At 39.2% G+C, this 15,769-nt stretch overlaps 1 protein-coding gene across 1 annotated transcript; it reads left to right on the plus strand.

Moving 5' to 3' along the window:
- The first annotated feature begins 1,415 nt into the window (after positions 1-1,415).
- Positions 1,416-15,564, plus strand: HTATSF1 (HIV-1 Tat specific factor 1). The gene is made up of 9 exons (XM_017818856.1): positions 1,416-1,636; positions 5,162-5,366; positions 5,682-5,729; positions 6,561-6,715; positions 7,725-7,888; positions 9,484-9,583; positions 10,092-10,181; positions 10,667-10,804; positions 11,193-15,564. Exons 1-9 carry the CDS (start codon positions 1,466-1,468, stop codon positions 11,475-11,477), a joined length of 1,356 nt encoding a protein of 451 aa, XP_017674345.1. The 5' UTR covers positions 1,416-1,465; the 3' UTR covers positions 11,478-15,564.
- The last annotated feature ends 205 nt before the right edge of the window (positions 15,565-15,769 follow it).

A 15,769-nucleotide genomic window follows, 5' to 3' on the forward strand; every position in this document is an offset into this window, starting at 1 on the left:
GTCTGTATGACAGTAAAGATATATTTGTTCCTGGAATACTGATTTACAGAAAACGTCTGAATATCGTTTTTATTTCTGAGTTGAAAGATTGCTTTGCCCCTGGCAACTGGCCACTGCCAGCTTTGATGGGGCTCAATTTTCATTTAAAACAGGCTATTTTAATACCTAGGGTTTATAGCTCTAGGTTAAATTTTGCAAAACAACTTAATCAGTGTGCTTCTTCATCCTCTAAATAAAACACTTTTAAATAAAGCCATTAAATTTGTTTTTGATGTAGCTGCCTGGGCTACACTGTGAAAACCACTAGATGGCACTGAATGAAGGTCTTTTAAAAACTGATTCGCGTGAGAAAATTGTATTTAAAATATTTAAGTATTCACAGGCAGAGTACTAATTGCAGACTTCATTAATGCAAACTAATTCCGTGTTTTGAAGCCAAGCCTCATCCCGCTGTCCCAGCGTACCAACCCTTTCCAAGGGGAGCACAACAGCGATGGCTGAACAACCCTTAGCCAAAGGAGGAGCAAGAAACACTGTGATTTCTTGACATTTCGCATGCCATTTTTGTTTCATTTATCTTTTTGGTTTTGCCTTTGTCTCTAGCAGGACACGAGGACCTGTCACTGCCAGACGATGGCCAGCACCACTGACAGAAGCAGCTTCACTGACCAGTGTTGCCCAGGGCACAATGGCGAATGGCATCGCAGCAGGAAGTACTTTTATTCGTGTCCCAAACTTTTATTTATCACGTAAGCAAAGCTGCAGCAGCGCCCGCGCAAAGCCCATCAAGGCACAGCTTCTCGCCCACAGCTGTCTGGCGCATCAGAGGCAGCCGCCCTCACGCCGAAGCCCTGCCTGTGGTGAAACAGCGCTGCAGCCGGAGGCAAAGAGAAAGAGAAAGGGAAGGAGGAGACGCGTGAGCCTCATCATCCCCAGCCACCCTCGCCCTCAGGGCCCGTCACGGCCGCGCTCAGGGCCCGCCCACAGGCGGGACAACACACCCCGCCCCCTGCGCGCGCCCGCCCCTTGATAGGCTCCACCCCCGCTTCTCATTAGCTCCGCCGTTCCCCGCGTGACCCAACAGCGCGTCGCTCATTGGCTGCAGCGCGGGGCAGGAGGCGGGGCGGGCGAAACCACCCCGGTGGTGGCAGCGGGTGGTGGCAGCGGGCGGGGCAGGGGCGTTTCCGGTGCTGTGCGCGCGGCGGGGCCCGGCACGGTCGCGGCGGCCGCGTGAGGCGGGGGGGGGGTCCGCGCGCGCTCCCGCCGCTCCCGCGCGCTCCCGCCGCCCAGAGGGGCGGGGCCGGCGGGCGCGCGCTTCAGGCCGCGGAACGAGCGCGGGTTGTCCAGGCCCGGAGCAGGTTACTCAGGCCCGGCGCGGGTTGCTCAGGCCCGGCGCAGTTGCCCGAGGCCCGGCGCGGGTGGCCCAGGCCTGGCGCGGGTGCCGAGTCCCGCCGAACGGGGCAGGATGAGCGGCGAGGACGGGAACGAGGAGTTCTACCGGCAGCTGCAGCTGCAGCAGCAGTACGAGGCCGAGCCCGGCGAGGGCGAGGGCGAATCCGACCCCTTTACGTACGTGGACCCGGCGGACGGGGCCGCCTACGAGTGGGACCGGGAGAAGAAGGCCTGGTTCCCCAAGGTGGGTGCGGGGGTCCCCGGAAGGGTGAGGAGGAGGAGCAGTCGGGGCTGGGTCCCCTCGGCACGGAGGTGTCCGCGTTCTGCCCCATTGGTGTGTGCTGAGGGTTCGGTGGCACCGAGACCCCCCTTTTTACAGGCAGGACCGTCTCCGCCTGTGACCGGCTGCGATTTTGTTGCGAAGAGCTGTGTCTCAGCTGTGTCTCAGCTTCTCGCCTTGGCTGAGGATCTGCGGAGTTGCTCGAGCCTGGCATGAAGTCACGGTTATATTTGTAGGTCTTGGTCCGTGCTGCCTTTAGATCTCTTTGCCACAGTGGCTGTGGTGATCTTTTCGTGGGCAGTGAAGTGTCTGTTAAGATGTCTAGATGAAAATATATCCTTTCTAGATGAAAGTATATCCCTCTTTTATTATTACCTGAAAATAGTGCCTTGTACAGGTGCGATCTTCCATATCCTTCAGTCACAGAAGTGCACTTGAAAATTAAGTGTATTTGTCTTACTTAGTGGCATTCTACAGCATGGAAACACGTCACAGTTTTTCATCTTGGTTATTTTTTTATTAAATATTTTCAGGATAAAAAATTATTTTGCTATAACACTGTGTTTCTTCAAAGGGAGAAGGGACATAGGTTTAATTAGTTGAGCAAATCTGCTGATCTGCAAGTGAAATAGTGGTTTTGTTACTGTATAGCAATGAATGAGGGCAATTAATTTAGTATTAAGACATTTTATGGGGTCTGCTTGATAGATGTAATGTGCCAGTTCTAGTTTGTGACTGTGAATTCATTGCAATTCAGAGAATCTGAGTGAGAATGAAGCCTGTAGTGCCAAGTTTGAATGTGTGTAAACCTAGGAAGGTGTTTGCAGCAGATGGCTTATGGAGGGGTAAAAGCATTGAGAAATCCAGACTCACAAAGTGGAGCACTGAGTACCCCTGGCTCCCTGTGGAGTGCTATATCCAGTAAGCACAGTAACTTGTAAAAAGGTTCTTCTTTTTTTTTACCTATTTCTTCCCCTCTTTCTCAACTATTTTTTAAAATTTTTCTCCTCTCAGTATCATTTGACTTTCCCAAGTGCCTTTCTTATCTCTTCTGTCTTGGAGAGGAGATAACATTAAGGGTTGGACAGGTTAAATAAGAGCAGTGAAGTTCACTAGTAAATATGATGTTTAGGAGAAGTTGGTGACCTACCAGTGACCCACAGAGCTTCACAAAGATTCTTTACTGAGCTAGACACCAGTGTCTCAGGTTACTTCTTCTGCCTGATGATTATTCAACAGAATGTTTTATCAAAATAAATTGGAGCCAGAAGTTGGAGTACTTTCTCCATGAGCAGTAATAAAATTCTTAATCTGTGTTTCTTGACAAAAGATGAAAATATGACTGGTGTAACCATCATCTACAGACTGGGACTGCACTGCTGGTCTGCTTTGGGAGTAGTGGCTGCTGAGCTTCCACTAAAGCATATTTCAAAGCTGTGCAAAAAGTGAATGATATTAACTGTCAACATTCCCCAGAAAAACTTGGAGACAGTCAAATATTTAATAGAAGCAATTGTAACCTCATTTATTATTTAATTGCTTTTCTTTCAATGGTACTGTATTGATGAATACCAAGTTCTATAGTCCTTCATGGACATATCACAAAATAGCACAAGGAATTCATCTGCTGCCTCCATCAGTTATGAAAATACAGATGTTGGCTGTCATCTGCAGGCACAGGGTATCTGTTCTTCATTTGGTTAATCTATTCCTTTCCACTTCAGTGGGACCAGCAGTTAATTACGTGCTCACATGTCCTGTAGTATTGTATTTCTTTTCCTATAAGCTTGATCACCCCAACTGTATAATTGTGAGGATGTGCAGATAGAACTGATCTGTCTGTGATGTTTTCCACCAGAACTGGATTGAAACCCCAAGTAACAAATTCTGTGAATTGGTGTTTGTCATGCAGGCACAGTATAACATAGTTTCCAATAAAAGTCTTTATATTTGTATAAATTCCTTTGTACTTGCAGAAAACACATTTTAAAATGAGGTAGTTGTAGTGATTATATGGTAGGATGATATTATGCAAAAAACATCTTTGTTATTGACTGGTAAAATTTGATAGTCCATGGTAGGTAATTTGCTAAGAATAAATTCAGCTTTACACAAGAGCACAGTTCCCCCTGAAGCTGAAAAATAATCCTGCTGCAGGAAGGTGGTTGTTGCAGGTTTAATCACTAATTTATCAGTAAGTTCTCTGATGAAAATTAATAATCCTGTTTACCAGAAAGTACAAAAGCTTCTTAATTCTCTGGATCTCATCAACTGTGACACTGAGGATTGCTAAGGTTGCTTGTGTCAAATATGATGAACCTGGTTAGAGCACAGTGTCTTCTTCACTAAATGTGGTTGTACTTTTTCTTTCTCTTGACATGACATTGTGTTGGGTCGTGTCTGTAAGAGCAGCCACTTACATTCCTTATCGAGGTGTGTTGCAAGTCTTGTTTAGCCTGGGAGCTATTTTGTGCTAAACTTTAAAGTTGTATGGGGCTCCATGGCATCTTGCATTATTCCTGACAAGCCTGTTACTGTCAGTTCTGCATTTTTGATTTGTTATAATAGAAGTCTAGAGTTGAAACGTGAAGCTTTGAACCACTAGAAGATGGGAGATTGCATTATCATCATTGACACAGTAGTTTAATGACATCGAGTTTTGTCCCCTATTGAATACAGATGAACCAAGTGCAGCACAAGTCAGAGATAAAATTTTCAGAGGTTAAGGCTCAGCTTTGGGAATAAATCCTTTCAGAGTGTGTAACTTCAGAAAATCCTTCCTAATGCAAGGATGTTGGCAAAAGCAGCTCTGATACATATCTTTGCATGGGATTGCTAGTGGCTAGTATTAAAATTGATACTGGGTGTAATTTGTAGGGATTTTTTTATTTTGACCTCTAAAACATAGGCATTAGCCAATCTTAAATTTTATCCTAGTCTCTCTCTAGAAAAGAAGAAGCTAATTATCTATTAGTAGGATATGAAATAAAGCATGTGGCCTTAGAAACAGTGTGTTAAGATACATCTCTGCCTAAGTGCAGTATTTACTGTCTGTCAACACAAATATATGTCCTCCCTGGAAATGATTCCATGAAAAGGCAGATGCCTGCAAATGTCAGTCGTTCATCATCTGTGGATAAGTTGTTGACTTACTGTCAGTGTCACTTTATCTCTTAACTATGGCCTGGAGCATTTGGTTTCTGTCCTTCAGGCAGGTCCAATTTAAGTGGAAAGCAGAAAGCTTGGTTTGAAAAAAGTCAGAACTTGTGAAATGTTTGTGTAAAAACTTCGTGTGCTGTATAGAATTAGTGTGTTTGTCCAGTTGAGGTAATGCCTGAACTTGTTATGCATATGGCTTTGCAAAGATGATTTAAAACCAGTTTTAAAATACCGGATTGGAAAATGACCATCACCTAACTAACATGAAAACACAAACCTGAATTTGTAGTTCTTTGAAATGTTTGATTAATTTTCCTAATTTCTTTTCAGATAACAGAAGATTTCCTGGCAACCTATCATGCCAACTATGGCTTCCACGCAGATGAGACAGACACTTCATCTGCCTCTGGCACAGCCACTGAAAGTAAGCAGCCAGTAAGTTCTAAGACAGCAGGAACACAACCATCAGCAAATGAGAAGGGACCAAAACAAACAGATCCAAAACAAAAATCAGAAAAAAGGAAGCTGGAGCCAGGTAAGTGACAAAGTATTTCCCTCTGTTTAGCTGTGACCTGTGTAGTAACGAGTGAAAACTGGCAATTGTTCAGTGTTGTCTGGTACAGCAAAGATATGGGTTGTGCTGAAAATTTCCAGGTAGTTCTAAATTGTATGGTGCTTCATAGATATCCTCCTAGGTCTGTATGCAAGGTGGAAAAAAGCAAATTAAGGCATGTTCAGAGCTGCCCCTTGAGCAAGCAAAAATTGTTAGAAATCTGATAGAATATAAACATTACTATATGCTACCATGTTTAATGTATTACCATAACTGAATTAAAACTCTTGTGTTTAGGATGGTTTCATGTTGAAGAAGACAGAAACACAAATGTTTATGTGACGGGTAAGTGTTTATTTATCTACTTGGAGCTAAAGATGGTAAAAGAGACTCGTAAACGTCTTTAATATTCTCTAGTCAATCTGCCACTTGCAAGCTGCTTTATGTTATGTTCCTGACTGCATAATGTCTTGGTGACCTTTAAATTGCAGATGTGGGAGAGTAGTCAAAGGGACATGCTCTGTGCTTTTGTCTGCTAAATGTGATATTCTGTGAGCTGTGTCAGCCAAGTCACTAATTTGTTTGGGTTTTTTTAAGCAAAACAATTTCTGCAGGCTCTTAGGGGATAGAATAATGACAAGTTGATAACCAGATAGTGCATCAACTATAAACATCACTTAGCCTTTAATTTTTATTTGATTTAATAAATGCATAATTAAATTACTAGGTAAGAAAGAGGAAACAGTAAAAGAAAAAAAGGCTGAGAATAGAGTGAGAAAATAATGGGGAAGCTTAAATGAAATTATCTGTGCCCTTATTATGGTGTTTCTCAACCCGTTTTGGATTGTGGGGAGCTACCCTTAGATGCATATACAGAAGAACATTTGTATATGTATATGCTCAGTGGCTCTGAGCAGTCACAGAAGTGCACATACTTGAATTCTCAAAAATCTTCATCCAGATCAAACTAGCATGGAACATCCACATAATTTTCTTATCCATTTTGGTTTTTTTTCTTGTCCTTAATTCAATGTTCAGACCTTATAAAGTCTATACATTTTCAGTTGCTCTTTTTATCGAATTTGTAGTGGAGAAAATAGTTGTCAGTTTATAGGTTGGGGGGTTTTTTTTGTCCATAGACCATACTCGAGCCTTCTGTTTGAATCTATTTTGCAGGTTTACCTCCAGACATTACAAAAGATGAATTTGTACAAGTCATGTCAAAATGCGGTATCATTATGCGAGATCCTCAGACAGAAGAACACAAAATCAAACTGTACAAAGATAAGGAAGGAAATCTCAAAGGAGACGGCCTCTGTTGCTATCTGAAGGTCAGTGGTGCACTGAAATGAAGTTTTCCTTCCCACTGAAAGTACTTGTGGCCACTGTTTCAGAATCATATTCAGAAGATTGTTGAAACATCTGAAGTGTAACTTGAAATTTAGGTCTCTCTTTTAAAGGTTTACTCTAGAAATGCCCACTTGTGCACCTCTTATCCAAGCCCACCCTCTACCTGAAAGTGGCCATAATAGCTGCTGAACATGTCTCCCTACATGTTCCTCTCTTGGGTGACAGTGATTATGGGGTGAAATGGGGAACTATTTACCTTTTACTTTGAAAATATGCTACTGTGTAACTGAGGATACTGTATACCAAGGACTGTAGTCCTGTATATACACTTTTAGTTGAGAACTGGTTGATTTCAGAACTCTGTTACGTTCTTTATTAAGCCATAAAAGTTTAGGCTGCAGTACTGTTTCCTTCGTGTGTTTCACTTGTGAATCATTTGGAAGGTTGGTGCTTCCAAGTGCAACCTGCTTTAATTCTGCAAGAAAAGCACCAGGCAATGCTAAATCCAATGTCCTGTAGTCTGTGCTGGTTTTGTAATTGGAGTAGTTAAGGCTGTTCAGTGCACAAATATAAAGACAGGCTCCACTCCGAAGGACTTTCAAGAAAATATTAAAAATTACATGAGAGTCTCAACATCTACTGTTCATGGAAAGGTGATACAAGCTTTATAGGAAATTAGTCCCCTGAAGTCTTTTTATTCTTTAAGTTCATCAGCTTGCCTGATGGTTGCAGTTTAGTTTCTGTGACATATTTGAATGAACTGTGTGCAGTTGCTTTTGGGAGCACTGAGCAATTATAACAGGAGTGCAGAAATACTGGGTTTTGATCAAGAAAGCATTGCCAGCTGTGTGTCAGGAGATTTGGAAGAGAAGTGGCCTTTTCAGTGACAGGGACCTGATGCTTTGCACAATATACTTAACACCACGTTACTGGGATCCTTTGACTGTGCTCTGTGCTTTAAAGCTTGTGCTGTGTTTTATTTTCAAATAGAGAGAATCAGTTCAACTTGCATTGAGGCTTCTGGATGAGGCAGAAATCCGAGGCTATAAACTGCATGTGGAAGTTGCAAAGTTCCAACTGAAGGGGGAGTATGATGCAAGCAAAAAGAAGAAGAAATGTAAAGACTACAAGAAGAAGCTGTCTCAACAGCAGAAGTTTGTATTTTTTATTTCAGTAGAATATTGCTTGAATTCTAAGTGCTATTAGTAAAGTGCTGCTTTCTTTCAGATGCAATGCTAAGCTATGCAAAAGTTAAAGTCTTATCTGACAGTGAAATACCTTAACTAATGCACATTTAAAGGGGAGGTACTCCTAAATTAAATGTTAATATAATGAGCTTCTTTGTGACTTAAACATTAAAATAATACATAGGGAGCCATGGTCCTTTCAGGTGTAGAAGAAAATATTACAACTCTGGGGAGATAAGACATTTCTTCTGAGTGTGTGAGCGTGCAAGATATCATGTCATGATATTTGGGCTTGCTGTTATAAGGTCATAAGACTGACTGCCCACATGTATTTTGTACCATAATGCAATAGTTAAAAAAGGGCAAAAGATGCTTGGCTGCCATAGGAGAAAGTACTAAAATACCTCTGTAGATTCCCCCAGACATCTATCTCTGGTATAAAATATACTGATTTTTTTAATTGTACCTTGATTCATTGCTTTTGTCGCTTAAAAACTGTTTTTCTGCCTTTTGGAACCAAGAAGATGCAGATTAAAGAAGAAAGAAGTTTGAACTTTTGATATTTTATTGAAAGCAACATTCCACTGAACGTTGTAAATAGTAATGCAGAAGTGTTTTGCCATAGTTGAAGGGAGCAAAGGCTACTTGATATCTTATCTATTGAAAACAGAAGTAGCTTGAAATGTGTCTGCCCCAAGGATGCATTGGCAATTCTTGTTGTGAGAAGTCTCCAGTGTGGAGACGATGTATGAAAATAATGAAACTGCATTTGACAGCAATTTGTGTGAATAAAATGACTGTGTTCCTTTTGAGTTGAAGAGCATAATTTACTGGTAAAACTACTCTCATTGGGAATCCATGTTTTCTTTAGCTAAAGTAGGAGATATAAGAAGGAATTTAAGATTTTCCCCCGATATATGGTTTTGAGATTTAAAATTGTGAGTATGTGGGGGTTTTTTGTAATAGGATATGAAGTAGGCATTTCTATGAAAAGTAACATCTGCTGTGAGAAGGCAAAGTCTTAGAACAGGTGCCCTGAGTTACATGACTAGTTAGTGGCACTGTGGAACAAAACACATCTTACAGCAATGCCTGTGTAGGAGTCAAAGTCTTCTTGCATGTTTGTTTAAATAAAAGCAGTTAAGTTTTACTAAAGGGAATAGTGGATCTCCTTTTTTACAAAATAAGTTAGGAAAAAAATGGCAAAATGTCAGCATTTTAATTGTACTTGGCAGCAACTGATTCCTTTATCTGAGCTGAATCTAAGAAGGAATTAAAACTTCAAAATTATTTTCTTTGGGTTTAAAAAAATGCTTTGATTTTTACAATAATTTATATTCCTTCTTTGAGCTTTAAATACCTTAAAAGACCAGTTGCTTTGTAGAAGTGGTAAACCTGGGTAATTATTGTATGTTTTAGACGAATAACTTAACGCTTTGTGTCAAAAATACGTGTTGATGTACTGCAAAAAATGCCAAATTAATAATTTTTTTTCAACAAATACTTGTAGAAACTGAAGAGAGCCGCAACAATATCTTCTTACTGTTGCTTCATTTCATTAGACAGCTGGATTGGAGGCCGGAGAAGAAAGATGGTGCAACTCGAATGCGACATGAACGCATCGTTATTATCAGGAATATGTTTCACCCAAAGGACTTTGAGGTAGGAAAATGCAGTTTGCTACTGTAGGTTGTGCTGTTAACAGTTAACATGGTCTGAAGTTTCTGCCATACAAATTCTAGCAAAATTCTAAGCAGATGAGAACCAGATTTGGGCAGGGCATTCTCCTGTACCAGACATCTGCTTGAAATTCATTCAGCTCTCTGAAAAACAAGAAAAAGATGTTGGTAAGAATGTATTTTTCAAATCAGCCTTTTTCACTGTCTGTATCCTGACAATATTCCTTTTTGGGATGGAAAGAGGAGTAAACAACAGTAACTGTTAGGATGGAGAAACCAGCACAAAATAGCTTTGTTAATAAGTAGCATTTAGAAAATTCAAATAAGAGCTGTCTGCCAACTCTTAGGTGGCTTTGAAAATGCAGCATGGCAGCACTTACTTTATGAACTTCTGATGGGTTGGCACATGGCTTCCATTAGTGACTGAGCAAAAATAAAGCTGAGAGAAGTGAGTGCTTGTGTTTAATTAAAGCTGTGTGACTTCTTTGCAGGAGGATCCCTTAGTGCTAAATGAGATCAGAGAAGATCTGCGGACAGAGTGTGAAAAGTTTGGACAAGTAAAGAAGGTTCTCATATTTGATGTAGGTATTTTTACATGCTGTGTTGGCAGAACTGATGTAATGTGCAAAGCTGCAAAACGTTTAGGCTGCTTTAAATATGAGTGGAGTGTTTATTTGGTTTTGTATGTTTATTTCATGGAAACTTGACTTAGTCTTTTAGTATTTTAAAACTGCTTTGAAACTTAGTGTCTAAGCACCCATCAACTTCAGCCTAAGTGAAGGCAAACTAACTCTTTTGAAGAACTTGAATACAAGTCACAAGTTTGAAAGTGTATAAATACATTTAATTGTATCTAAGCTAGCTGAAACATTTCCTGTTTCCTGTGTTCAAAAACTGTGTTCTGTATGCCAGTAGAACAAAATATGTAAACTTGGAAACTGATATTTTCAAACAGGACTATGTATTATCAGAATGGAGCCATAATCTGATTTTGTAGCACAATCTAAAAGATACTGGAATAAGTACACTGGTTAGAATATTAAATGAAAGGTGTCTCTCCTTACAGCGACACCCTGATGGCGTGGCTTCTGTGTCATTTAAAGAGGCCACAGAAGCTGATCTGTGCAAGCTCACTCTAAATGGAAGGTGGTTTGGTGGCCGTCAGCTCAGTGCTGAAACATGGGATGGTGTAACAGATTATCAGGTAACCTTTCCTGGTCCTATTTCATCAAATATTTCTTCCAAACCATAAATCTGTTTTAACTCAAGAAGTGTTTGGCATCCCCATCCCCATCCCCCACCCACCCCTGCACTATCTTGCTTCTCCTCAAAAACTGCTAGAATGTCCCCCAAAAAATCATTCTGAATTATTCAACTTAGCAAAAAATTAAAAGGCCCGTTTTGTGTGTTGGAGATGTCATTTTGGAGCATTATCCACTGCATGTACAGATTGTTAGTTCACAGTCAGCAGGGCCTTCTGAACTCTTGAGATATTTCTGTAAGATGAGTGTTTGTATAATTCTGTCTGTGTAAATACTCATTTAGACAAGGATGACTTCGAAATTATGTGTATTAACATCTCTTTTTAATAGGTGGAGGAGACTGCAAGAGAAAGGGAAGAAAGGCTGAAGGTGTGGGAGACATTTTTAGGGGATCCTGATGCAAAGGAGCAGGAAACTACATCTGGTTCGGATTCCGCATCAAGTAGCGTTAAAGCGCCTGAAGGCAAACAACCTCCAGGAGTTAATGACACACCTAAGGAGGGTGCAAATGATGAAGCTCCTAAGAGGGAGAATAATGGTGAGGGCATTAATGAAGATGGAGCTCCATCCACAGACAGCAGCCTTGCAGGCAGTGATGGTGAAGCTGATACATAGCACCTTTAATGCTTTACGAAAGCATGATTTTTAGGGTGATGTTTGAGTTGATCCCTTTCTTCAGGGTGACTGCAGACAATATTCATATGAATATAGGCATATTAGAATGTCATCAACTGTGTGCTTTGAAGTTTTCATTAAAAGCAGTATTTAATGAGGTTCTAAAAGTTTGTATTAATTGGCTGTTGGGGTAAAGTAACTCAAGTTGCCAAGAATGCAGTAAAACTCATCAGGCTTCTTTTGTTCTAACTATGCTTGTCAATGTTCCATCATGTGAGTGTGAAATACATTCTAACCCTTAAGTTTATGTAACTGTATGTAACTTAAGTAATGCAAAGCTATTACAAGATTTGTGGATTTTACTGTTAATTTTCCTGTACCCCTTGGAACTCAGTATTTCGTCCTTAAAAATGATTTGTGTCCTGAGTACTTTGGTTCATTTTATGGAACAGATGCTGTGATACATATGGGGTGAATGCATTGGATGTGTTGCTATTCGTTAGGTAGCAAATGATACGAGTAGTACCAAGTCACAAACTTAAAAGAAGTGGAAAACAGCGTTGCCATAGCCACCCTCAGGCAAACCGAGTGAAGACAGATTATTAAATCACAGCATTCAGTAAATTACTTTTTCCTTCCCCTATTTAGATCTTTTGTTGATGTTAGATAGAGGCTGGAATTATGTCAAGGAGACTAGAAATGCATGAGCACACACATTCTAGGACATAATGAAATAGATAGATCTTAAACTCTCATGGTCTGTATGCAGTAGGTATCAAAATAGGCTTTCGATTTTTGTGGTGGCTTTATTAGTTTTTGCTTTTATATTAAAGGTTTTTGTTCCACTTTGTTAGCATGATGAGTGTAAGTTCTCAACATTTTAGTTTAGCCCTGCATGCTCTTCAGAGTGGGGAGGATCTTCCATATTTCATAAGATTTAAAGGCTTTTGGCAGCTCAAACTACAGTTTGTTGTGCAGAAGTTAGAAAACTTGAAAACATGCTTTCAAATAATGCTCTTAAAAAGCAAATGCTAGCCCTCTTAGAAATATTTCCAAAAGCAAGGATTTAGAAGACATTCTAACTTCAGGTATCTTAATACATGGCAGGCTATCAAAAATAACTGAGGGAGCTGGTTTGGGCATAGTCATTCTTAATTTAGAATCCTGTTATTTTGATAAGTAAGGGTAAAAGAATATGGATTTAGGCACTAAATAATTAAAATACTGGTGCTAAATTCATAGCACATTGTTCATATGGGTGGTAACCAGTACACATTTGTAAGGAGGATCTGTTGAATTGCTTTAATTCATATTGGATTGCAAGAAACTATAGATGCTAATTCCTGTATTTCCATCATGAGGTATTTGGAATACTCTGAAAATTTGTGCTCTGAGATTACCATATATATTTTTTCAAGAAGTCTATATGGTTCTCTTATTTTGTTGGATTTTTTTTTAATATATAATCAGTATGTGTGGGTAGCTATGCCAACCAGGGCATCTAAGTTAACACCTGCCACTGTGGTTATAAGTTACATCTTTTTTGTGACAAAAAATACCTGATTTTACAACAGAGATTACATTTGAATTCAGAGGTTAAAAGTCGGGGGCTCATTATAAGCTGGCATGACGAATTTCCTTTTTTGAGTTGCATTAGAAGGAAGAGCTGTAGCTCTTGCCAGCTAAAAAAGTCCGTTTGCTCCTATTTCCAAGTGTGAATTGTACGTTTCAGCAAAGCAGGTCTTTGAAGAATTCAGGGGATGTGAAACACTGCCTGCTTAGTAGCTGCACGTGGTGGCATGTTCTGATACATCTCTGGGTTGTGTTGGTTCTGCCTTAGTTATTTTTATTGGTAATAAGCACCACAGACCTTTGAGAGCTGGGAGCGTTTGCCTATGAGGAGTGTGATTTAATGTGGTGGGTATTGCTTTCAGTGCTCCTTTTTTTTCCTTCCAGCTTCTAGACTCCAGGCTTTAGATCAATTGCTCTTGTGTTTTGTTTGCTTCATTTTTTTTTTTAAAGGAGCCCCAGTCATGTAACACTACACAGTTAAATCACCTGTTTTACAGTGGAATTGCAACTGATGTAGGGAAACTTGTGGACAAATGTATAAAACTTGTACAGTTCTATGAAGCCTTATTATGGTATCAGATATGAAAAATAAGGTTAGTGTAGTGTATTATTTGAGAAATAAAGAATCATTTTATGTGCAGTGACCTTCCTCTCTCCGATTGATGTACACATTTGACTGGCTTGCTGCAGAAGTCCCGTTGATGTCAGTCCTTTCACCTTTCTCTCTAGACCTCACACCGAAATAGAGCACCAAGAAAGACTGAGACCAAATGCTTTACTGGCTTTCCTATTAAATAGGGTTCTTAAGGAAATAAAAGCTGTTTTTTCATGCAAATACGTTTTTCTGAAGTGCGGCATTACACTCAAACTGGTATTTTCCTTTTGTCTACCTCTGTTTTCCCCAGTAAAATGTAAAAATATATTTTTATAAACTACACATTGAGTTATTGCATTTAGTAGTCCAAGGAGAGGTTAATGCAGCTGTAACTTTCTTTTCAGCAGATTTTCATTCAGACTGAATTCTTTTGACATTTTCCTTTTTTGAAATGATGCAAATTTTTATAAATTAATCTGAACAGAAATAAAAAAATCACAAAAGTTAAAATTACTATTTTGAAGTATGACTGTGACAATCTTGTTGTATAGAGCAGTAATGTTTAATACCAAATTTTAACAAATCTGAAGCTGAACAAGGTGAGTTGCTTTTTAAACTTATATATTATTCTGACTGAGCAGCATCATACATAAGTTGGTAAGAAGTTAAAACCCCCATGGAATTTTCATGTATTTGTTCTTTAATTAAAAGTGCTGTTTAATTACTTGCTCACTAGAAGTGACAAAATCAAACTTTTTGTTCGATTTCTAATGTATTGTAAGCTTTTGGTGAGAGGTTCATTGTAAGAGAATCTGTCTCCTTCCCTCTGAATATGATGAAAACAATAACCAGCAGGAGGCTGAAACAATTTGTGGATAATCCTTGTTGCTCAGTTTTGAACTGGAGAAATACTTGTTTCTGTTAGTTCACACAGTGTAACAAAATGGATGTGAAGCCACTTCAACACAACAGCAGGGACAGAGTGTTAACTGATCCTTCAGTATAATTCAGCAATAATTGCTTTTTTAACCATACCATCCAAAATCATTTCTTAGCTTCAAGATACATTGGTAGTTTGCTTTACAGTCAACTGCTCTTTAGTGCTTCGCTGGCAAGGAAGTTTTATGGGGTTACAGGTATTTGCCAGAGATGACGTGGCTTGAGGAGCAAGGCCAAGGTAGACACCTGGAAACAAAAAGCCCCAAAAGAAAAGGGTTTCTCGAAGGCTTTCTCTTTTTCTCGTAGGTTCTGGAATGTTCATATACAGCTGTAAAGAGAGAATTAGTTTCATTTTGCATCAAAATGTTTATCTGTTTCTCCTGCTTTTTTTTAATTACTTTTTTTAATTGAATTTCAGTCCCTCGTACAGCTTACATTTTGTATAAGGATTGCAATTCACTTAAAATCATTGGTATGTTAAATGCAGTGCATTTTAGCTAAATGTCCTAGACATTATTCAGTTAAGGTTAACCTATTTACAATTACAAATAATTCACTTAATTCACTTAACTCAAAGGTATTGGATGCTTCATAGAAACCCAAACTTGCCTTTAAATTTTCCAGTAAAATCGATATTCGTACCCTGAATTCTTGAACCTAAACAAAACAAATTGGAGAAAAAAAAATTAAAAATACTTACCTATAGATGTTAATTGGATTTTAAGTTCTCATTTCTGAATTTGAGGAAACATACTGCAGTATGGGAAATGAATTCTGTGAGTTGTGTACTTGTGTTGATTTGACTTGTGTGTATTTTAGTGCTTATTATACACGGCTTGAAGTCTTACTGTCAGGATACTCTGAAAGTTCTGTAAAATATTTATAGAATTATGAAATCTTTTGCAGCAAATTGGTTTTTTGCTCATTCTGTAATAAGAAAGTATATTGTTAGATTAAACTTTTCAGTAAGTTGACTTGGAATTTTTTCTGACTGGTGATTTTTCTTTCGATAAATTGACCATTTTCATTTATCCTTTAGAAAACCAACATTTAAAAGCAATGGTAATTGAATAATATCTAGACTTGTGACAGCATCTGAGAATCCCTTGGTTTGTCTTCAATTTGTTTCTTAAAGGGGTTGTGTTTTATACTACCTTTTTAATAAACAAACTGGTGAACAGAACAA

This window comes from Lepidothrix coronata, unplaced genomic scaffold, assembly GCF_001604755.1.
Source record: "Lepidothrix coronata isolate B3197 unplaced genomic scaffold, Lepidothrix_coronata-1.0 Scaffold2, whole genome shotgun sequence".
Classification (NCBI taxonomy): Eukaryota; Metazoa; Chordata; class Aves; order Passeriformes; family Pipridae; genus Lepidothrix; species Lepidothrix coronata.